Source organism: Barbus barbus (genome assembly GCF_936440315.1).
Source record: "Barbus barbus genome assembly, chromosome: 36".
Taxonomy (NCBI): domain Eukaryota; kingdom Metazoa; phylum Chordata; class Actinopteri; order Cypriniformes; family Cyprinidae; genus Barbus; species Barbus barbus.
The window spans coordinates 12,346,414-12,372,064 of record NC_136714.1 but is presented as its reverse complement, the minus strand read 5'-3'; the positions used below and the strand labels follow the sequence as shown (position 1 = coordinate 12,372,064).

General features: G+C 38.8%; 1 protein-coding gene across 1 annotated transcript in view; it reads left to right on the top strand.

Annotated features, from left to right (window-relative positions):
* The window catches only part of LOC306856095 (pyruvate carboxylase, mitochondrial), a 163,602-nt gene extending 145,007 nt beyond the window's left edge, over positions 1–18,595 (top strand). Inside the window, exons 15-21 of the mRNA XM_079395116.1 lie at positions 1,299–1,539; positions 1,747–1,996; positions 7,618–7,862; positions 12,382–12,561; positions 14,482–14,730; positions 14,909–15,049; positions 16,247–18,595. Coding sequence (XP_079251242.1) covers positions 1,299–1,539; positions 1,747–1,996; positions 7,618–7,862; positions 12,382–12,561; positions 14,482–14,730; positions 14,909–15,049; positions 16,247–16,498 — 1,558 coding nt within the window. The 3' untranslated portion in view covers positions 16,499–18,595. The remainder of the gene's footprint in view (positions 1–1,298; positions 1,540–1,746; positions 1,997–7,617; positions 7,863–12,381; positions 12,562–14,481; positions 14,731–14,908; positions 15,050–16,246) is intronic.
* The last annotated feature ends 7,056 nt before the right edge of the window (positions 18,596–25,651 follow it).

Here is a 25,651-nt window from a genome sequence, read left to right as displayed (position 1 = left end):
TTGACTGAACTGGCAGGGTGTTTTGGGTCATTGTCCTGATGCAATATGAAGCACTTCCCAATGAATCTGGTGGCATTTTCTTGAATATTGGTAGGCAAGATGGTTTTGTACCCTTCCAAATTCATTCTGCTACTGTCATCATACATTAAGTCATCAGTAAAGTTGAGAGGGCCTTTTCTAGAGGCAGCCATGCATGCCCATGCCATGACACCACCTCCACCATGCTTTACAGATGAGGATGTATGCCTGGGATCATTGCAATTCCCTTTTTTTTCTCCACATTTTTGCTTTCCCATCACTTAGATAAAGGTTCAGCTTTGTCTGATCGATCCATAAACACAGTTCCAAAACTCTTCTGGCTCACCTTTGTGCTTTTTTGCAAACTCTAATCTTTCTTTTATATTTTTGGTGCTGGTCAGAGGTTTGCATCTTGCTGTGTAGCATCTGTAATTCTGTGTCAAAGTCTCCTGAGGACAGTAGATTGTCAGAGCATCACCCCAGCTTTCTGGAAGTTGTTGGTGATTTTACAGACATGTCTTTTAGGGTTCATTTTCACAGCTTTTATGATTTGTATGTCATCAACTAGTGTTGTTTTCTCAGCTGATCAGGTCGTTGTTGGTTGCTGGTGGTTTCCAAACTCTTGATTTCTCCATCCCCTTTTATTTTTGCTAGAGCTCTAATTGACTTCCTCTTTTCTTTTAGCATCCAAATTGCTTGCTTTTCTCTCAAAGTCAGCTCCCTTGTCTTCATCCTGGTTTGTGTGTGTCATCATCGAATGCAAGATTCAGAATGCAGAAGTAATGGATATAACTCATACGACACATTCACTGCTTTTAATATCTGAAGAATTAATGCAACAGGACACAGCTGATCACTTAGAAAGACCTGTGAGGCAACTGATCCAATACTTATGCTCACATCAGATAGAGGGATGAAACTCTAAAAGTGCTGAACTTCTTAGCTGGTAAAACATCTATGTGTTGAATCACCCAATGATAAAATGTGATATTCTGTAATTTTGTCTCATATTCATCTTTTAATCATATTTGTAAATGTCTTGACTCCACAGCCAACAGAGCAATTTTGTCTTTACTGTTCCAATGCTTTTGGAGGGCACTGTATATGTATTGTAAAATATAATGATAAAAATATATTGTTATATATATTTTTGCTTTATTTCAGTTACCAAAAACAGGGTTTTACCTTTGAAGTTTTAGGTTAAGTGAACAACAAGAACACCGAAACAAACAGCTCTTTGATATATCGTTAATCATTGCATCATTTCCTGTTTTTGTTAGGTTCTGTGAGGTGGCTAAAGAAAACGGTATGGACATCTTCCGTGTTTTTGACTCCTTGAACTATCTTCCAAATATGCTCTTGGGGATGGAGGCAGCAGGTGCAGCAGGAGGAGTGGTGGAGGCGGCCATCTCGTACACTGGCGACGTTTCCGACCCCACAAGGCAGAAATATTCTTTAGACTACTATCTCAAACTAGCAGATGAGCTGGTCAAGGCTGGAACACACATCCTCTGTATCAAGGTGGTTGTTTGTTTATTTTTGAGTGGGTTTTTTTATCCATTTGTCTGTTTTGTTAACCTCAACTCTTGCTCACTCTTTCATCTCGACTGCTGTTCCCACTCTGCCTCCACCCACACATAAAATACCACTGCATAACTGTCTCTGTTTGTTTCTGGTGCACTTCTCTCCCTTCCCTTTACTTTCTCCCTCTGTCTTTCCTCTCTGCAGGACATGGCGGGTCTCCTAAAGCCTAACTCTGGCCATTTGTTGGTGAGCGCTTTGAGGGACCGTTTCCCAGACATGCCGATCCATGTGCACACTCATGACACCGCAGGGGCCGGAGTGGCTGCCATGCTGGCGTGTGCAGAGGCTGGAGCAGACATTGTGGATGTGGCGGTTGACTCCATGGCGGGAATGACGTCCCAGCCCAGCATGGGCGCCATTGTGGCATGTGCCAAAGGCACCAAACTCAATACTGGTGAGGGTTGTCAAACTGTGAGCTGATATACACTATATTATATTATTATGTATATGTAAATATGTAGTTATGTTTAAATAGACTAATAAATGGACGGATGGGTGAACAGGTTGATAAATGGATATAAGTGTAGATAGACTAAAAGATAGGTGGATGGATGTGGTTATGTTTAGAGAGATGGATAGATGAGGGATGGATGGACGGACAGACGGATAGATAGACAGATGATATATATAGGTAGGTAGATAGGTAGATGCATAGATAGATTGGTAGATAGAAGGGTAGATAGGTGGATGGATGTGGTTATGTGGATGGATGGACAGACGGACAGATGGATGGATGGATGGATGTGGTTATGTGGATGGATGGACTGACAAATAGATGGGTAGATAGATAGATAGATGGACAGACAGATGGGTAGATAGATGGATGTAAGGATAGATACGATGTATGGATGGATGGATGATGAATGTGGTTATGGATGGATAGATGGATGGATGGAAAGATAGATATACAGGTAGATAGGAAGATGGATGGATGGATTGATAGATTGGTGGATAAATGGATGGACAAATGGATAGACGGATAGATAGATAGATAGATAGATGGAAGGAAGGACATGTTCATGAATTGTAGACAGACAAACATATAGATGGACAGTTAGACAGACAGATGGGAAGATGGGTAGAAAGATAGGTTGAGAGATAGAGGGAGTGAGAGAGAGATAATGTTACCACTGGTTTGCCTCACTGTGGAATCTCATTGGTCTAAAATTTATCTCCATAGAACTAGAGTGATATTAAACATTATTTCTTTCTTAATGGCTTTGATTGACGGGTTACCTAACAGTTCTGCATTAAGTGAGGACAGCAAAACTGTTTGTTGCTGGCAACTTTGTCTCATCCTGGTTAGGACATAGTGTTAAAAGTGATTAATTGGTTGTTTTGTTTTCTGTGCATATAACAGTTCCTCATTTATTTTAGGTTTCCTGAGTTTCCATGATACAGCCCGTCACTCATTTTCCAGGTCATATGTTAAAGGGAACATGATGTAAACATTCTTCTTCTATCACAAAAGCTATTTTCATGAACAATTACTCCTCATCCTTCTGCAGTCATGAAGCTCTCAACCTCAACCCAAAATGCTCTTTGTGGTATTTAATATTCAACACACCTGTTTTACACTATTTTTCAACTGCTGTGCCTCATTTTATGCAAATGCTCCCACACTTTCGTTCACTTAATATTTCTTTCCCCTTCTTCATAATCCGGGGGCGAATGAGGTCATGGGAAGTCAGCTAAAAGAAGAAGAAAAGCAAACAAAGCAGGGCAGGAGTGGTAATGAAAGAAAAAAAAAAAAAAAGATAATACAGCAAGGCCAGACAGTTCTGGAAAGAAGGAGAAGAGAAAGAAAATGATGGTGGGGCAAATGTAAAGAGTAGAGAGAAGGGTCAGAGTGGACAGACATCATTTGGATGTTGGTGTCTGACCCCTTGACCTTTCCTTAATTGTGACATTACTGTGGCTGCTGGTGCTTAACCTTCACTGATGAATCTCGTGCCCCAGTGGGTTTTCTCACAGTAGGGTGTGTGTGTTTGCGGCCAGAGACTTTCAGTGCGGTCGGTGTGGGAGACCATCTGTCCAACCATGGGTCACTGCGTCACCTGCCGCTGTAGTGACCAATGGCATGAAGATCTACTTCGTTAAGGCTGCTCCATACTGCCACAGCAAATGTCAACATTTCTGACATCCTGTTGACTGTATAATTAACATCACTCAAGCAAAAGTGCTGATGTACTGAATGTCAACATGGCTGTTATGGATAGTGTCTATACAACTAGGCATTATTACATTGATATTATTAATCTGGTCAACAATGATAAGCCAGTAATTATTTTCATGTTATGGCCGGTATTAAAATTCTGTAATATTTTTTTGTAATCAGTTTATAAAATAAATACTAATAGCCAAAATAAATAGTTTTAAATGCGACAAGTGAATTTAGGACATTGCAATGTACAGTATGAAAAATTGATATTAATTTTGAGATTTTGTAAAGATGACATTATCTAATAGTGTTAGTAAATTATACATTTTAAGAATAGCTTTAAGTGTTAGATGATGGCAGAGGTAATATACTTTAAAAAAATAAAAGTAAATGAGTATGTACAATTAAGACAATATCTAACCACAGGTTTTTGTGGGTCTTAAAGAGTTTTCATACGCCCTTCCACAATTGAAGGCCTTGAAAAGGTCTTAAATCAGAGCACAAAGTCTTACGTTCATAAAGTCATGGCATTAAATGTTCCACGCAATGCAAAAAAATATAGCATCTTCTGTATTTTTGTTTTCCAATATAAATATCTAAACATTCTTAAATCAGGATACATTTACTTGAGAAAATTTGAAACCATAATTAAGTGACTGTGCTTGAAACAAAAACAAATATCTGTCTATGTGGTATGAAAACTTGTTTTCCCTTTTAATCAAGTAAAAAAAAAAATCTGAGCTCATTGGCATATATTTGTTCTTGTTCTTGATCAGTTTAACAGAAAAGACTTCTTATCTTGCTTCAATTTGCTTCTCAAGTAAATGTATGTTCATTTAAGAATCTTTATTTACAGTACATTTAGAGAACACAATGGTGTATTGTTCATTTTTATTCAGCTTATTTCTTCATTTTTCTTTACTTTATCTTAAAAAGGTATTTTAAAATGTCTTAAATTGAACTAATATATTGTGTGTCAGCCCTTTCAGAATTAGTGGTCAACCAATATATTGCCAAGACTTTATATCGGCAAATATACGTTTAATATTTTAACAGCACTAAGAATGCACCTGAGCGCAGGTGGACAGGAGCTCCCGTTCTCTTCATTAAATTATTTGACAGATCTGTTAAATAGTTTATGAAAAAGTTTTACAGGTTTTTTTGCCTTTCTATTATTAGTAAAAGAAATGCAAACACTATAATACTCTCATATACTGTTGGTATCCAGCAAATACTGTATGCATTTGTCTTGTAAACAAGTGTTTGAATGTCTAATGAACTTTTAATTTCACAAACTATGCAAACTTTAGCAGATCCAGCTGTCATTGGACATGTGCAAGCAACAAACTTTAAATTCTTGGGTTAAATGAAAAAATTTGGGAAAATATATATTGGCAAATTTTTGGCCATTGACCACCTTGGATTTTAATTTCCCTTAGCCAATCGAATTAGAGAGCTGGTACTAACTGTTGTATAAACACTCATTTTTATTTGCTTGGACAATGTGAACTAGCCTTTACAGTAGCTCTCAGTTACACTGTTATTAATATACAGGCTGTGTAAGCTAATATAATTTGCATCATAGACTTTCTAATTAAGCCACCAAATATCACATTAATAAAGCAAAGAGACGTGAGCTGTGGTGCTCACAAACCGGAAAGCCTTGGTTGTTGTTTATATGTAAGTCCATCCTTTATGTATAGAGACAGCCCCCTCCTCTGGAGCTCCACATGGCGTGGGTGTGTGACTTTGGCTGCACGAGACGCATGAGAGAACTCACATGATGAGGAGGTGTTTGCACTTTTGTTGATTCATTTTGTTGTATTCCCACAAGATTCAGCCGTACCCACCTCACTCTCATTGCCCCGTGTTTCTTTGGTTTTTGCTCCTGGAGGTGTCGCCAAGGTAATTGAATTGTTTGGAGGCTGTCAGAATTCCTGTGGCAGTGTTATTGCAGTCTCTGTCTCTCTGTTCACTGTTTTGTTGCCATATGCAACATCCAGTATTAATCACCTGTTTACAGCTTTTTAAAACAAGCTGTCGTATGTGTTGATGTGAAGAGAAAGAGACAGCGCTGACAAACGCTCAATACTTATTACAGTTCTCGCAAGGCAGCGCTGTATTGATATTCCCCAAACATTCAATTTGTTCTCTCCTCCTCCTGAACCTCTCAACATACAGACCAAAATTCAAACGAAATTTAAGATTAAAATGTGAAAATCTGTTGTTGACTTGCGTTGAAATGTTTAAATATAATCAAAAGCGATGTCGTTATCATGCTATTTGCATTTGTATTGTTGCATCTTACTTTCTATCATTGTATCATTCTTTCTGTATTGTTCTAGCCATCCCTCCATCAATTTTTCTTTTTATCATCCATCCATTCATGAATTTCTTTTTCCATCCATCCTTGACTTTTTCCATCCATCCCTGAATATTTCTTCCCATCATCCATCCTTCCATCCATGTATTTTTTGTTTCATCCATCCATGAACTTTTCCTTCCATCCATCCATCCCATGAATTTTCTATTCCATCCATCCATCCATGAATTTTCTATTCCATCCATCCATCCATGAATTTTCTATTGCATCTATCCATTCATGATTTTTTTTCTTTCCATCCGTGAACTTTTTCTTCCATCCATCCATAAAATTTTCTTTGCATCTATCCATCCATCAATTCATGAATTTTTCCATCCATCTATTCAGGAATTTTTCTTTCTTTCCACTCATCCATGAATGCCATTTAATGAATTTGTAAAACACAAGATAACACAAATGTTGTGTCATTTTGACAAGTAAACTATAATCTATTGTTTCCCTATTTTAGATGCATTTCCACACTAAAGGTCAGGATAATACAGAATTAAAGTGAAGAAAAGGGTAGAAAATAGGTTAAAATAGCCCCTACAAAAACATACCAAGATGCGAGTGAGAGATACCAAGTCTGTCAGTCTGCTTATCAGTCCATCTAGATGGATGGATGGACAGATGGATAGATATAACATCCTGTCATCTTCCCGATTCTCCTTCAACTTTCTCTCTCACCTTGTCATTTTTTAATCTGTGTTTCTCGCTCGCTCTATCAATCTCGTTGTCCTGCTCAGGTCCCTCTGCCTCCTAAAGTAGCTCTCTTTCTCTGTTTTTCTCTTCAAGCTAGTTCATCACGATAAAGGCCGTGTGGCCAGAGATCAATGCCTGGACTGACTGACATGTGCTGATAGATTGGTCTGCACGGGGTGAGCTGGACACACCGCTTTTTACACCGTAACATCAAAAGCGCCTAATAGCCAGTAGTCAGGGTGGCAGCGATTAGGAGAAGAAAAATGCACGCAAGCTAGTTTTATGAAAGCGTTATTGTGATTTCTGCAGTCGTTCTCCGGTTGTGCACACACATGTTAGAGCATATTTGTGCGTGTGTTATCTTTTGCACTGGAAAACTATTGTGATCACAGTGATGGGCAATTAGTGAAGATGAGGGAGCCAAAGGAGCACGTAAACTCTGTTGCAACTGGCGCGGCTCATTGATTGATTAATTGACTGACTGCTGCTGGTAAATGATGAAGCCGTGAGTGGCAGGAAGCAATCTATGCTTCTACCACATACAGGCTCCTGTGTGCTGAGCTTTCGATGACTGATTAAAAGCTTTGGAAGAATGCCTGATTAGCTGGTGCAGTCTGTTAAAGAGACGAGGACTTTCATTATTTTTGATTAAATATTAATGTCAGATAGTCATTTGTTGTGCTACTTGTTCTCCGATTGCTTATTCCTCTTGGTAGACTAATGATCTCTCCTCCTGTCTTTTTTTTGTCTTTCTTTCCTTTTCTTTCTCTTCACCACATCTCTTTCTCAGGCATCTCTCTCGAGAAGGTCTTTGACTACAGTGAGTATTGGGAGGTGACCCGAGGCCTTTATGCTCCGTTTGACTGCACTGCCACCATGAAGTCTGGGAATGCTGATGTCTACGAGAACGAAATCCCAGGTGGCCAGTACACCAATCTACACTTTCAAGCACACAGTATGGGGCTGGGGAACAAGTTTAAGGAGGTGAAGAAAGCCTACGCAGAAGCCAACAAGCTGCTCGGTGACCTCATCAAAGTGAGCAATTACCCCTGTGTTTTGGGAGATCACATTTTCTTTATTTACATATTCAAACCTATTTTTAGGTTTGGGCTTTGGTGACTTGAGCTCTGGCACATAGGGATTCACTCAACAGTCAAGTTGTCCCATTTGTGACAAACTACACACCTAAATCTGGATTGATTAATAAGAGATGGGTTAGAAATTACCCCAAAAAAGCAAATACTGACTCCCATATATTGTGTTTATTTAATCTGAACATTTTGTAATGAATATGCATTGCATTTTACAGTTAAAATACAGAACTTTTATCCTTTTTTATCTTTAAATCAGAATTTGCTATCTTGTATCCTTCTCTGAGCTGGTTTTGCATAGAATTCTTTAATAAAAATCCTTTTGGAGAAAATGAATGCTTCCAGAACCAAGGATTCTGAAAAGTGTGCCGTCACTTTTACACTATTCAGTGATTGTCAGACGAGAAATCAGGTCAGCTCATTTCTACGAAATGTCATAATACTTAAAGGGTTTTAGATATGATGACTCAAATAGAAAATATTAGTGCAGTAGTACACAGTGTATTAATGTGCAAAGTGTTATGATAAACCCTTTTAACCCTTCATGTCTGTTACTGCTTCTATTCATCCAGATCTTCAGTCTCTCTGAAATCACTGGCATTTACATTCCTCTAGTCTTTATATGGAACCAAAGACATCACACATTTTAGCTAATTAGGTCGATGTCTTTTCTTCAGATGTTATGTTTCACACGCTTGAAGACTGAGTCGTGATGTTGTCAAATGCTCACGTTTTCTGAGTCATTTCTTTTATTGTCACGCATGTCCATTTCCCATCTCGTTTTACTATAATTTTGCACTGGAATAGATTCTTAATTTTCCTTTCATTTTTTTTTTTTTTTCTGTGGAAACTAGTTCATTTGAAACGTTGTGTCCTGGCATGTAATCGCTTCAAAACACTCTAGATTTTCAAATAATAAAAGCCTTCTCTGAAGAGACAGAGAAATTAAAAACAATTGTCATCTGAGAAACCGATCAAAGATATAATTATCAGCGTAAAATCCACTCAAGCCCTTAGTATCTAGGATACTAAAGATAAATATAACATTTAAGTTCTATTTCTGAGAGGTAGTTATAAAGATAGTTGACATGTGATAGACTTTTTTAGATTTCACAATTTTTCTTCAATCTGTTCAATCAATGTCCCTTTTAGACATATTAGAAATATTTAGTTTTGTACTAATATATATTGTATAAGTATTATAGTAAAAATATTTCATAGTCTCCTACTTAATATGAGCTCATAAAACCTGCTTGTATGATAATAGAATAATTTTGCTTTTGGTTTTAGACTAATGTCAGTCCAGTGTCACGTCATGCCATGTCAACTTCCCAAAAGTATTTAATGTATTTCATACTGCTATTTTAATCAATATTAGAAGGTTTAGATATACAATAATTTGCATTTAAATCAAGTTCTATTCATAAAATGTAAAAAAAAAAAAAAAAGTGTGTGTATATATATATATATATATATATATATATATATATATATATATATATATATATATATAAATATGTATATATATATATAAATATGTATATATATATATATATATATATATATATATATATATATACATATATACATATACATACAGTATCTCACAGAAGTCAGTACACCCCTCACATTTTTGTAAATATTTTTATATCTTTTCATGTGACAACACTGAAGAAATGACACTTTGCTACAATGTAAAGTAGTGAGTGTACAGCTTGTATAACTGTGTACATTTGCTGTCCCCTCAAAATAACTCAGGACACAGCCATTAATGTATAAACCTCTGGCCACAAAAGTGAGTACATCCCTAAGTGAAAATGTACAAATCGGGCCCAAAGTGTCATTATTTTCTGTGGCCACCATTATTTTCCAGCACTGCCTTAATCCTCTTGGGCATGGAGTTCACCAGAGCTTCACAGGTTGCCACTGGAGTCCTCTTCCACTCCTCCATGACGACATCATGGAGCTGGTGTATGTTAGAGACCTTGCGCTCCTCCACCTTCCATTTGAGGATGACCCACAGATGCTCAATAGGGTTTAGGTCTGGAGACATGCTTGGCCAGTCCATCACCTTTACCCTCAGCTTCTTTAGCAAGGCAGTGGTCGTCTTGGAGGTGTGTTTGGGGTCGTTATGTTGGAATACTGCCCTGCGGCCCAGTCTCTGCTGCAGTATGTCACAGTACATGTTGGCATTCACGGTTCCCTCAATGAACTGTAGCTCCCCAGTGCCGGCAGCAGTCATGCAGCCCCAGACTATGACACTCCCACCACCATGCGTAACAGTAGGTAAGACACACTTGTCTTTGTACTCCTCACCTGGTTGCCGCCACACACGCTTGACACCATCTGAACCAAATAAGTTTATCTTGGTCTCATCAGACCACAGGACATGGTTCCAGTAATCCATGTCCTTAGTCTGCTTGTCTTCAGCAAATTGTTTGCAGGCTTTCTTGTGCATCATCTTTAGAAGAGGCTTCCTTCTGGGACGACAGCCATGCAGACCAATTTGATGTAGTGTGTGGTGTTTGGTCTGAGCACTGACAGGCTGACCCCCCCACCCCTTCAACCTCTGCAGCAATGCTGGCAGCACTCATATGTCTATTTCCCAAACACAACCTCTGGATATGACGCTGAGCACATGCACTCAACTTCTTTGGTCGACCATGGCAAGGCCTCTTCTGAGTGGAACCTGTCCTGTTAAACCGCTGTATGGTCTTGGCCACCGTGCTGCAGCTCAGTTTCAGGGTCTTGGCAATCTTCTTATAGCCTACGCCATCTTTATGTAGAGCAGCAATTCTTTTTTTCAGATCCTCAGAGTTCTTTGCCATGAGGTGCCATGTTGAACTTCCAGTGACCTGTATGAGAGAGTGAGAGCGATTAACACCAAATTTAACACACCTGCTCCCCATTCACACCTGAGACCTTGTAACACTAACGAGTCACATGACACGGGGGAGAGAAAATGGCTAATTGGGCCCAATTTGGACATTTTCACTAAGGGATATACTCACTTTTGTGGCCAGCGGTTTAGACATTAATGGCTGTGTCCTGAGTTATTTTGAGGGGACAGCAAATTTACACTGTTATACAAGCTGTACACACTACTTTACATTGTAACAAAGTGTCATTTCTTCAGTGTTGTCACATGAAAGGATATAAGAAAATATATACAAAAATGTGATGGGTGTACTCACTTCTGTGAGATACTGTATGTATGTATATACTGTATTAAGCTATATCTAGAATATTAACTGCTTTGTAATATGTTTTGATCAAAAATATGATGTGCTTATTCAGCCATATACTGGAAATAAGTGGTTAAGTAGTATTCAATCTGGCTCTGTTGACTTAAAATCCAATTTTATATTCTTTACTTCCTGTATAATGTGAAATCCAGATAATTTTTAACATTTCCAATCCATAACCAGTCTTTTCAAAGATTTAAATCAGATTTCACCCCTTCATTGCATTCAAAGTTGAAGCCAGTCATTTGAGATTAGAAAATATGCATTATACTTTAGACTCATGCAGAAGTGCTGTTCCCCCCTCCTCCTTTTCCATCAATGAATGGAACATTTAAGATTGTTCATACGCTGTAGTCGCATCACGTGACCACCACGAGCGCCACCATTTAAATCGCTCATATGCAACATTCTCCCTGGTTAAATAGGGCTTAATTATCACCCCCTGCGCTCAGAAGGGTCTCACCCTCACTCTTGAAATCCGCTCACGCTCACAAGATCATGAGCACCGTGGACCCGAGAGCTCCTCTCTGAATCGCAGATTTAATTGCCTGCTCTCCTCTCTCTCTTTTCTCCTTCCACCTCCTCATCCCTCTTATTCTGTTGCAATCATCTCAATCTCCAGATGAAACTGAATAAAAATAACTTGGCAAAAAAGAGGGGCAGAAAGGAGCAGAGAATAAATAATCCTGTCCCTGTCTCCTATGGCGCAGAGACAGATCAACTGGGAAGAGCTTTAAGCAAAGCTTATCTGTTGTGTTTCAGAGAGGCTCTGACTGATCTCCTCCAATCAAAGGCGTCTGTGAGCGTTTGGTCTCGCCTTGCTGCTTTTCATTTCCCTGGGCTTAATTAAATGATCGAAGATAGTGGGCTGTCTGTTCTCGGAGTCCCCTCGCTGTTAATATTGTCAATATCGGAGGCCAAGCTGCGCGCTGCTTAACATACAACACATTAGCACTGGGTTTCATTAGCATCTCTCTGTTCTCTCTGTCTCCCATTCTTTTTCCCTTTTGTCCTCACAACGAACGTTATCTTCTCCCTAACCCATGTTTCTGTTTGCCACTGCACCCTGTTTCCTCTCTTATTCCTAGTTCAGATTGGCCGGACGGCCTGAGGGTGGATAAGCCTGGCGGAGAGCTGAGGTGTAGCGATAGAGGCCTAAGCAAGCATGTCTTTCCTTTCTTGCTAATCTGTCCTTCTCCTCTCTTCCCCTTCCTTCAGGTGACGCCCTCTTCTAAGATTGTGGGCGATCTGGCGCAGTTCATGGTGCAGAACTCTCTGACTCGGGCAGAGGTGGAGGAGAGAGCGGATGAGTTGTCTTTCCCCCTCTCCGTGGTAGAGTTCCTGCAAGGACATATCGGCATCCCCCATGGAGGCTTCCCGGAGCCCTTCAGATCAAAGGTACGACCTGCAATTTGAAAAATGTTTTTTTTTTTTTGTTGGTATTTTCCATTTTCGTTTAATTTTGTTTAGTAATTTATTTATTTATTTATTTATTTTATTCTTTTTTTTATGGTATTTCAGTTTTAGTTACTTTAGTATATCAAGCTACTAAAAAAAATTAAAAAGAGAAATGTTGTTAAATGTAGTTGAAGTATACACGTGTGTGTGTGTGTGTGTGTGTGGGTGTATTTTGATTTTGGTTTCCACTCCAATTAATTTTTTGAAATATAAATGTTTAAGTGGAGACTGTCATATGAACTTGACAGATTTATTAATCTTGAAGAGCAGTATAAATGGTAATGAATATGTCATATGGTGCATACATTTAGTTTAGTCCAGCTGACTAAGGAGTTTATGGTCAATGAAAGTTTTTTCTGAAGTACTGTAAATGTGACGTTACGTGACATTCTATTGTTTACAAGTTAGTTGGTAAGTTTAGGTATTGGGTAGAATTAGGGATGTAGAATATGGTCATGCCAATATGTTAATAATATACCTTCTAATAAGCAACCAGTTAATAGTGAGAATTGGTCCCTATACTAAAGTGTTATCCAAAGCACAAAGCTTACTGCGATTTATTGGATTAGAAGCTCACTACAATGTTCCGTTCATTAACTGAAACTGGCTAGACTAATACATTTATGGGATTTGAGAATTGATATTATTTCGTAAAAAATTTAAATGGATTAAAATCGAGAAATTAATATTTTTTTGTTTTAGATTTAGTTAACTTTAATAAACCTGGTATCACATGAAGACGTGTGACCAAGATGTAACTTAAATGCAAATCATAAACTTTACAGCTGCAGGTTTGCAGCATTGCATAAAAGTGTGGTAGATTGTATATTTTTATATGTGTCTTTATTATTGTGTGTTAAATGTTGAATTTCTGGTGCCACAGAGCATGATGTAACATCTCATCTGTTGCAGTGTCAGAAGAAACTTTGCATGTTCAAAGTCTAGCGTGACTGGCTACTCAGAATCCTATCCTATCTGTTTAATAACCATGGTGATTTCACTTAGGAAATAGAACCTTTCCAAATCTTTAGTCAGAAATTAAGATAGGAAGTTTCTGTAATACTGCCCCAGGGTTAGAAATATGGAATTAAAGTCTTGTATGGGGCTAGAGGTTGGGTTGAAGATGAAAGGGTCAGAGGAAGGAATTAGAATTGATTATTTCAATGACTAAAGTTGAACTTGAGTTTAAGTCTCTGCTCAGCTTGAGCTGAGATCAGAAAGAAAAGAAGAACCTGTTTGGCACAGTATTGCATAAATACAAGTTATTGAATATCTCTGTGGTGAGCAAAATACGCTTCAGCTCTCTCACTGAAGAGATTCGGTTGTTGGCAGTGAAGTCTGTCTTGAGAGGGTTTCCCTACAGTCTCTAGAGTGCATTAACACTGTGTTGTGCTTGTCAGAGATACGCAAAGCAAAACCATGTCATTCCTTTTGTCTTGAACGCCCCAATTACCCAGCAGCCATTCCTGTGCAAGATTAGCCGTTTCCTTGACAAATGTGTCTCCCATCAGTTTGTTTGCTTGCATAAAAAGAGTTTTATTTAGGTCTGCGGTCTTTCTTTGTTTTGCCGAATCAAAATTTACATTTCGTCTTTTCGAGTTTAATTCTTCGCTTCTTGCACTTGATTCTTCAGCCTCTTAAATTCATTTAAATGAAGCAATAGGGAGAGATTAATCTTGCTCCTGGTAATGATCGGTTATAAATAATATTCTCGGATTCAGTGTGGGGCTCAGGAGGATTGCAAACGCTCTACATCATCCACTTACGAGCAGCTTGAAAATACAGCGAGGAAATATACGTTTATTGTGTGTTCAGGCACCTGCTCTTTTCTCAGGTTCTCATCATTTATTTGTGGCACAGGTTTTGAAGTCTCTTCCCCGTGTGGAAGGACGTCCTGGAGCCTTCCTGCCCCCCATGGATTTCCAGGCCTTGGAGAAGCAGCTGCGAGATGCTCACGGTGATGAAATCTCCCCGGAGGATGTGATATCCGCAGCCATGTACCCCAAAGTATTCCAGGAGTTCAAAGAATTCACCAGAACCTTTGGGCCTGTGGATTGTCTGGACACTAGACTCTTCCTGGATGGACCCAAGATTGCTGAAGAGTTTGAGGTGGAAGGATTTCTTTTTTTGAGAAATAAAACATTTCCAATTATTAAACAAAAGCAGCGTCTCATTTTTATTTACTGTGCCATAAATCTTCCTGTCATCCATGATTATAAGTGTTATTTCTACATTCCAGCTGTAAGTTCCTTATTTAATTTCCTCACATCTCTGCTGTCTGTCTCAGGTGGAGTTGGAGCGAGGCAAGACACTTCATATCAAGGCTCTGGCTCTAGGGGACCTTAATAAAGCCGGTCAGAGAGAGGTGTTCTTCGAGCTCAATGGTCAGCTGAGATCTGTCCTGGTCAAAGACACCGTGGCCATGAAGGTGCACTTCTGTCTTTTTTCTTTTAGTGAAATTTGGCAAAGTTGTGTACCAACTGCTAGAGAGTGGAGTGACAAGAAGTAAATGATGTAAATAAAACTGGTGCAGTCGTGATTTTATGAGCAGTGTCCAGAAGTGTCCAGTGTCCCGACAGCACTATTGTCGAGATGGGATTTTTCTGGACAGATTTTACTACCACATGAAACCAGACATTAGTTTTACTTATAGGTTATTGTAGTTCAGATGTTTTACATTTAGTTTTTGTCTTTTTCTATTTAGTTTAGTTTTCCCATGCTTTTCTAGTTTGTTTATTTAGCTTGTTTTTGTGTGTTAGACTGCCATATTTAACGTGCTAACTGATATGTGTTAATAAATATTTAATGTGTAGCCTTCATGTAATTTAACGCATACATACAGTATGGAGTTCATACTGTATGTATGTGTTAAATTTCACAGTATAGTCTGGTGTAATTGCTGTCTAGTGGCGAGTTTTCTAATACACCATGTATAAAAATAATTAAATTACTTCGTGGGCATTTTTATTTTAGTACAGTTTGAAACATTTGGAAAATTAATTTGTTTTTTCCAGGTTTTTGCAGTTACATTGTTAGTTTTTACTTTAATTTTATTTGAGTTCATTTACAGTAAATGTAATTTTCCTAAATAAATGCTTAACCAATGTGTTTTATAATCTATTTATAAAACATATTTAATGTGTATATATATATATATATATATATATATATATATATATATATATATATATATATATATATATATATATATATATATACACACACACATACACACACACACATACTTGTACATACATATGCACACACACACAATTAAAAAAGATAAATAGAATAAACTTAATTATAATAAATGAAAATAAATTGTGTATAATCCTAAACCATCACAAAACTTTTTTTTTTTTTTTTTTTAAACACCATTTAGTATGTTTTTTTTTTTTTATAAGTCATTTGTTTTGAGGATACAGGAAGTGTCCTCATAAACCATGTTTATGTTGTAGTATTCATGTCATTATACAAATTTGTCCTCATAAACCATGTATACCAGAACACAAATTATCTTAATAATATTCAGCATGTATATATTTCTTGGGAGTAGTTGGTGAAATGCAATGTGTAAATGAAACCGATGTCCCTGCTGACCTAAATCAAATTTCTTGTTTTGTAGGAGATGCATTTCCACCCTAAAGCCCTGAAGGACGTTCGTGGACAGATTGGTGCTCCCATGCCTGGTAAGGTGGTGGAGGTGAAAGTGAAGCAGGGCCAGCAGGTGGAGAAAGGACAACCGCTCTGCGTACTCAGCGCCATGAAGATGGAGACGGTGGTGAACTCGCCGCTCTCTGGCACTGTGGCCAAGATCTACGTGACCGCCGACAGCACTCTGGAAGGAGACGATCTTATTCTGGAGATCACCGAATAGATATCATGAAGGCCAACAGCAGGGAACATAACACATCACCACTGCCAATCCCTGCAAGGCTAAACACACTCACTCAGTAACATACGGAGTCTAACACCTTTTAGAAGCAGTATGCATTAAAGGAGAGGAATGTTGAGCTTATTTTTACAGAACGGATGAATCTGAAAATATTTTTACTTTCAAGCTTGAATCCTTTGCTTTTAGTGTCATATGTGCTTTTGTGTGATCCTCAATCACTTTTAAATGTATACATGATGAGGATATGAGCTAGTGTTATGCTGTTGACAGAGAAATGTTTGTCAGTCTTTAATATTAATGAATGTAGTAAAAACGATTTACAAGAAAAAGATTTACACTGAAAATATAAGCAATAAATTAATGACAGAAAGAGACCTAATTAGATGCATTCCTAATCATGTTAAATATTGCACACAAATGTTTCATAACTTTGATTGTGATCGTTTACATAAACTCAAAGCACTATATCTGGAAAGAAATTCTCAAAAAAATCATGCACAACTCTTCCCTTACATATAAAAGTCACAGAGTATCTTACTTGAATTACCAAGCGAAAGTCAATTTATTTCAAGACAAATAGCCGTGTCACACATACCCTGTTCTGACCAATGGCCCAGCCTGCTTTGTTACTGGGAAATAAGTGCAAGAATGGAACCGACCTCGTCTCCTGAGTCTTACATTTGAGCTGTGTATCATGTAAAGGTGGAGAATAGTTACCCAGGTGGTTTGGGCTGAAGTGAGCTCCATTGAGGCCAACAAGGATCGATGACTCTATATTCAAGAGCACTTATAGACTCCGCAGCAGCTTTAGGGCAGATTGAGTTGGAACACTGGCTTTAGGGGAACGTCCTTTTCCCAGGGCGCCTCTCGTGCTTGTGTTCCAATTCCTCTCTTAATGTGAATTTATTTCACTGTCCTGCTACATTCTCCTTAGCAGCAGATGCCTCATGGCTGCTGTAGTGTTGGCTTTATTCTCCAGCTTTGTCTAATTTCCCTTGTTGAACACGATTGATATAATTCGTAACAGATAATGAGAGGTTTTATTCAATGGCATTCGAGTAATTGAAAGCACTCAGCCTGAAATCTACGAGACGCGTGGCTGTTGTGGCAAAAGTGGTCCACTGGGGTGTGTCTGAAATGGTTTTAACAGTCTTGACTCTAAGTAGACCAATTCTTCATGAGGACCAATAGCCTGTAACGTGGATATCTTCTCATCGTTTATCATAACATCCCAAGGTGGAGACTAGAGCGTGTCGTTTTAACTGTTTTGAATCGTACAGGCCCATAAATGTGATGATCGTCCCTTCAAATGGATGTTGCCATTAAAACGGAGCTAATGTTGTTTAGATGTAGATTTTAGAGCACAAATGTCCATCTCATCACTAGAGTCATTTTTGAGATTGTTCCTCTGTGTTATTTGACACATGCGTCTCAGTTTACACGAGCATTGCACAAAGGAGTTTATCGTGACAGGCACAAAACTAGGGTATTTGTTGAGAGAGGGAAGCTTCATGTTGGCTTTTGGACTTTTCAATATGGGCCACTGGCAAAATCTCTGGAGAACCGTTCGATGTTATCAGCTCTGACAGCACAGACCCTCTCTGCGTTTCTGTGAGAGTTTTTGAGTCGAGAAGTGGTTGACGCTTGGCTTTGTTTCATGCCGCCAATACAACAATGCAGTATTTATCAAAGTTGTTGTTAAATGGGTCATGCGGCTTAATATAGTATCATATGTTGCTAATGCATAGGTACTTGGCACATTGTTCATTCAAACTGTTGATTTTTTACAGGGTATATATTTCTGTGCATAGATTATGTCACTGTGTTTGAAATTGGGAATGTTTTGAAGGGAATTGGAACTAATCTGTGTGACATTTCAGATCTAATGCCTTTAATAGCATTCGTTATCTTTCCATTTGAATGTCTGTTTTTCTGTGAAGTTCATCTCTTTTGATATGTTTTGATAGTGAGAAATATAACATATGCAAATACTAATGCACCATAGCCTTTGTGTGTGTTATTTTAGCATTGAAAATGTTGGAGAAAAATATATATATAAATAAAAGGAGGATAACAGACTGTCTACTGTGTCCTGTTTGATTTTATTTTAGTATCTTGTGCATATGAATCAATAATTAAGCACATGGTGATTCGATTCATTCTCACAAGTAGTCGATATACATGTGAATATGCAAACCACAATGTTAAAATAGCATGATGTTTATATGAGTCAATGTTTGAGTGGGTTCCATTCAAATCGTTATCGATGATCGCGTGATCTCACGTGCCAATTAACGCTGCTTATTGATCGTCTGTCTGGCTGCTACATGTGGCTGGGAGAAACCGTCTTTATAATGGAAGAGATGGAATAATAATATAAGATCCATCATGTGAATAATTAACTTCATTAGCTTCTTAGAGTCTTACGATTAGGGACTGTCATCCTGCCAACGATACTGCTGACTGATGGCTCCATATTGGTACGCTTGTGGCAAAATGGGGTATAGGATGGTGGGATAATGTAGGAGTGATGGATGAAGCTCCCCTGTGCATCCATATGCTCGTTCTATTCTGGCAGCAAGTGCGGGGTGAGTTGATTCGCTCAGCTGATGGATTGATATCTGTGGATGAAGCTCTGCAGGGTTTGTTTTTTATGTTGGTCAGTCTCGTATCTGATGGATCTCATGTTGACAAGTGGGGGTGTTTAATTGGAGGAAGAGTGACTCAGAAGCATTAAATAAAATCTAATTTTAGAACTATTTTTAATTGAGACATATCAGAATGACCCAACTGTAGGTGTAAAAACAGTGGATTAGCTCCTCTTTGGGATCAGAGAGTTTAACTTGTCATCTTGTAGTTATTCCAGCACTTTGGCAGTCTTATCAGCAGATGTACGAATCAGTGTTCGATCCCATAATCCTATTTTCATTGCCCAGCTTTCATCATCTTATTTTTTTCTCGTGTTCTTTCACACTCACTCTACTGTCTGTTTCTCTCTTTCTCTCTCATTTGTCCCTAGTCTTTTATCAGTACAAACCTGAAGGCCACCAGATTATTTCACGTTCCTTCCGGCTGTTAGAGCTCTGTTTAAGAAGGTTATCGTGTATTCAGGGAAAGCATTGCAACCCTTGTCTGCACCTGGCTGCAAGTACAGTGATGAATTAGATATGAATATTAACAGTCTAGTCCTGCCACTCTTTAATACCACAGTGTCACAAAATATTCATAAGCTTTATGTAATTCTGGCCTTTGGGTTATCCTGCACACCCCTCTTGTATACACTGAGTCTCAAATAAGCCACAGTGAATACTGGAGTCATCCTGCAATGCTCCTGTCCAAAAGCCCTTTTTTGCTGGCCATCTCAATGGACATACTTCCCTGTCTCATGCTTCCCTGTCTATGCATACAGTAGGCAAACAAAACTTGAATGTATTGCTGAAATTTTCAAGGATGCAACCAGTGGATGCTTCGCTATCCCACAAGACCATGGGAGCTGAGGAACTGTTGGGTCTTGTTGAAAAACTATTTGGTGGAAAAACGGGTGGATTAAAGTGTAAGTGCTAAAAAAAGAAAAAGAAAAGGTGTTCCTCTTGGTTGCATTTTACTTATTAATATTTTAATAAATTGTTTTTGTAATTTTAGAATGTCATAAAACAATAATCAAGGGGGCGGGGTGTATACAACATTGTTATTCTTTACCCAGATTTAAAGGCTTTTTGGTCTTATACTATACAATCTATTAATATAAAGTTTGTCTATTAATATGCAAATTTGTAAGGCATTATGTACTGTTATCTGCTTACCTGAAATGGACTGAGGGAAGGCAAGAGAAACGCTCCCTCCTTCTGTAACTATACCTGCTGGGGTCGCTGTTGGAAGTCTCAATTTAAAAAAAAAAAAGGTGATTTATAAAATTTTAATGTCATATTTTGTCAATTTTGCATTGTTGTTTTTCTACTTTGAATATTTTCTCATCCAATTTTTGTGGAGGCACTGTCTCCCTTGCTTCCCTGTAGGAAATGCCCCTGCTGTACTAGGTCTGTCCAAGTACCCATATTTGCGTTCTTGGCAATTTGAGATTATGTACACGTGACAGGAAGTAAATGTGGAAGATTGTCCCAGGTCTGGAAAACAACAAAGCTCAGTGACCTTAACACACACACTACATCCATAATCTATATTTGAGGCTAAGCGTTTCCCATCATTCATCATGTTCTTGAACTTGTGTGGCCCGAAATCATGTGATGTTGAGAGAAACTTTCTAGTTTGATTTAAATTAATTCGATATTACACATAATTTGGTATTAAAACGTAAAATGTGTTGCCCATTGTATTGGTGCAGAGATGACTATGTATATTTTGCAAAATGTATGCATCTACTTTTTGTCCCTTCACATCCACTTGAACATCAGAATCAGAATGAGCTTTATTGGCCAAGTATGTTTACACATACAAGGAATTTGTTGTAGTGACAGAAGCTCCACAGTGCAACAAGGACAGCAACAGGACAGGACACAGGTAATAAAAACAAAATAACAAGAAATAGCCAATAACCAATGTACAAAGCAGCAAAAAAATACACAATATATAATATATAATATAGGCGACTATGTATGTACAGGTCAAGTATGTGCAATTAAAAATGAGAAAAATAAAATAAGTGAGTGTGGTGAATGGATAATGTATTAGTTGTGTGTTCCACGTTTATTATTGAGTGTTCATGAGATGTATTGACTGAGGGAAGAAACTGTTCCTGTGTCTGGTCGTTCTGGTGCACAGAGCTCTGTAGCATCGACCAGACGGTAACAGTTCAAAGAGGTTGTGTGCTGGATGTGAGGGGTCCAGAGTGATTTTGCCAGCCCTTTTGCTCACTCTGGATAAGTACAGCTCTTGGAGAGTGGGGAGGGTTGTACCAATGATTCGCTCAGCAGTCCGGACTACCCTCCGTAGTCTTCTGAGGTCAGATTTGGTAGCTGAGCTGAACCGGACAGTTATTGAGGTGCAGAGGATGGATTCGATGATGGTGGAGTAGAACTGTTTCAGTAAGTCCTGTGGCAGGTTGAACTTCCTCAGCTGGCGAAGAAAGTACAACCTCTGCTGGGCCTTTTTCACAATGGAGTCAATGTGAATCGTTCAAAACGACAAAAGAACTCGTTTAAGTCGTCTGCCAGGTGTTGATTCTCCAGAGTGCTGGGGGGTGGTGTTTTGTAGCTGGTGATGTCCTTCATTCCTAACCACACTGAAGCAGGATCACTGGAAGAGAATTTGTTCCTGAGCTTGTCAGAATCTCTTTGCCGAATTCCTCTTTGCCGCTCTGATCTCCTTGTCCAGTGTGTATTTGGCCTGTTTGTACAAGACTTTATCCCCCTTTCTGTGAGCATCTTCTTTGGCCTGACGGAGCTGTCTGAGTTTGGCAGTGAACCATGGTTTGTCATTGTTGTAGAATAGATGAGTCCTGGTAGGAATACACATATCCTCACAGAAACTGATATAAGATGTTACAGTCTCTGTGAGCTTGTCCAGATCGGTGGCAGCGGCTTCAAAAACAGTCCAATCAGTGAGGTCGAAACAGGCTTGTAGATCACGCTCTGTTTCGTTAGTCCATCTTTTAACAGATCTTAATACAGGCTTTGCAGACTTAAGTTTCTGCCTGTAGGATGGAATAAGATGAACCAAACAGTGATCAGAGAGTCCTAAAGCTGCCCGTGGGACAGAGTGATATGCGTCCTTTATTGTTGTATAACAGTGATCCAATATATTACTGTCTCTGGTGGGACATGTGATGTGCTGTCTGTATTTTGGCAGTTCACGGGAGAGATTTGCTTTATTAAAGTCCCCGAGAATGATTAAGACAGAGTCTGGGTGTTGTTGTTCACTCTCTGTGATCAGATCAGCGAGTTTCTGTAAAGCTGTGATCACGTGCGCTTGCGGTGGAATGTAGACACTCACGAGAATGAATAAGCAGAACTCCCGCGGCGAATAGAACGGCTTGCAGTTAATGAAGAGCGTTTCTAGATCTGAACAGCACATCTTCTTTAACACAGTTACATCTGTACACCACCTCTCATTGATGTAAAAGCACGTCCCGCCGCGGCGCGATTTCCCCGTTGATTCCGTGTCCCGATCTGCTCTGATCAGCTGGTAATTAGGCAGATGAATCGTGCTGTCCGGTATGTCGCCATTCAACCAGGTTTCCGTGAAACACAGAGCAGCAGAGTTAGAAAAGTCCTTGTTTTTCCGGGAGAGCAGAAGGAGTTTGTCCGTTTTGTTGGGTAGAGAGCAGAGATTCACCAGATGGATGCTAGGTAACGCCGTTCGAAAGTTTCATGAGCACGCCGGCTCTCTTTCCCCGTCTGCGCCTCCTGTAGTGTTTGACCAGAGCTACGGCTCCGCCAACTACAATGCCCAGCAAAACGTCCGAAAAATCAAAAACCGGTAGAAGATTTTGTGGTGTGTTCTGCCGAATGTTCAGCAGATCATCCCTGGTAAAACTGAACTTATTTGAAAAACAAAAAACAGGAAAAACAAACAAAAACAATACGAACACCGAAGAGCAACGCACAATAGCTGCCATCAGCGGCGCCATTAAGTGAGCGAAATACAGGCAAAATACATGTGAGACAAATACAGGCAATACATCATATAAGTAGATGAGGCCAGGTGCAAAGGTCACGTGTGTGAGTGTGGGAACAGGCCGTATGTCATTGTGGCTCATGAATATTAATTACGTGGTGTGCTAAAAAATGGATAAGTTGCCAGTGTGGCTATTGAATGTTAATTGGTGATGAAGTTCACCCAGCAGTCAACTGATTTTCCAAAAGCTGGTAAATTTGCAACCAATTGGCTGAAAAGCTTGCCGTTTAGTGTTACTTTTTCATATAGCCGCATTTTTTCTCTTCACACTGTGACTAAGCAAAATGAAGCTCTTAGAAAAAGTTTCAAGTTCATCAGTGGTCCAAAAGTGAAGTTGTTTATCAGTTTCAGTGTAGGCTATACTATGAAAGTAAGTCCAGGAATTCGGGCACAGCTTCTGTTTTATCACAACCTTTGTGCTTTTCTGGGAGTTCTTCAAAATCCATCAGTGAGATAACGGCTGCTCACCTGGAAATGAATCCCCCGCCTGAAGATCTGACACTGCCTCGCAACTCTTTGGACGCGTCTCACGGTCTATCTGTCTGTCCCTCACGCAGCTGTCTCTCTTATCTGAGTCGGTGGTGTGTTGGAGCTGAGAGGAAGGTGATTATGAAAGTCTGTGTGCATGTTGAAGTGAGATTCTGGTAGTTTCCTCTCATCCTCGGGGGCAGCTGACAGCAGAGTCCACTCAGCCATCCCTGCACTGATAGGCCAGCAGCTCTTGTACCGCTGGGAGTTGAACAAGCTGCTTGAGACCAGGCCTCCACTCTTGGTCTCGCTCTCCCATGCCTGAATCTGTAAACCCAGTCCACTTCTCGTGTTCATTTGGAGTTGTGCGTTGTCATCATTACGTGCTTGACTTGCACTATTCTGGTGCTCATTTGATCGGAGGGCTTGTGGAAAGACAGAAGCCATCTCATTGGATTAGTCCGTGGGCATATTGCTACCCTTTTGAGTTGAGGCAGGGGGAGAGAAAAGCTTCCTCTACTCAATGGAGTGCAAATGCCTAATTGGCTTCATTTGTGTAGCTTCAATATGCAGCCATTTGCTTAATTTTCCTAGTGAGTGTACAGTTCAATTTGCGAGCCTTGTTTATACTTCCTTATGAAAGAGGAGCTCTCACTGTGATGAGAGTATAATGGCAGTCTGATTGGAAAAGGTCACACCTTGCGCGTTAATACCGCCTCACCCGAGATCTGGAGCACACAAGTGGGAGTTATCGGCAGAGATTGGGTAAAAGGTGTTTGATTGCTCTGCAGTTCCTTGTGCTTCAGATTCACGGTTTATTTCAGGAAGCTTTTGTCACACGGATTAAGATATACTACAAGCAGAGCCATCACCAACAGGGTTATGGTTTGCACTAGATCAGGGTCCTGGCCGGGAAGCCCAGGGGACACTAGGATGGGTCTGTGGAAGACTTGAGAGGGAAAAATTTGTTTGTATAACTGCGTTGGAAAAATATTTGTAGTGAAAAGCACTGTACAAATAAATGTATGAATGAACATTATTTTATTTTAATAAATTGCTTGGTGTCAACAAACTTTTAAGGATTAAAAAAAAAAATAATAATAATATTTGTTAAATAATACCATTATATGTATTTCAAATATTATTACATTTATTTAAAAAAAATTAATGTTATTATTTAATAAAGTCAAATCAATAATACAATAATCAATGTCATAACTGGATATGTTCTGCTTATACCCTGCCACTTTAAACAAACAAAAACAAAAATTATAAAAAAATAATAATAATACTATTAAATGAATTTAAGTTAATAAAAATACAATTTTAAATAGTATTACATTATTTTATATTATTAAAGTCAGCATGAAATTAAATTTCACACTATTCACTGTAAATTTATTTAAGTTTTTCAACTAAATGCATGTTTATATAATATTGTTACATAATTTAATAGCATGAAATATAAATTCACCCCATTCACTGTAAATTTTTATCTAAATGCATGTTATAGATCTTATGAACAATTCACCCACGTATATATTTTTTTTATTTATTTTTAATTTTTTTACCTTAAATGTTTTATAAAAATATCATACCTGGAATGTTCACGTCTTAAAATCCAATCAAAAAAAGAATGCATACAGAAACAAGTCCCCATCTTCCTTTTTTTTTCAGTAATCTTTGGACTCATTTGTACGTCACAACTTTAGTTTCATCGCAACTTTAAATAAAAAGATCATTAAAGGGTCTCCTGGTGTTGAAATCACAATGGCCTCAGGGCTCCCCTACAAGGTGCAGTCTCACTGGAAACCTTTGGCCATAAAGAGTATTTCAAAACCACTGAAGCAGATCAGTTCCTTTGTGGACCAAATTATTTCTCAAGATCTTGAAGAGGACATCATCAGCACATTTATTATCACAAAGGGCACAAAAGTCAGTGTGCTTCCTGCACCAGCCCAGTAAATTCAGTCTCTTGCCGATGTGATTGTACACCTTTATCATGAGGTGTTCTTCTCTGATTATTCACTGTCT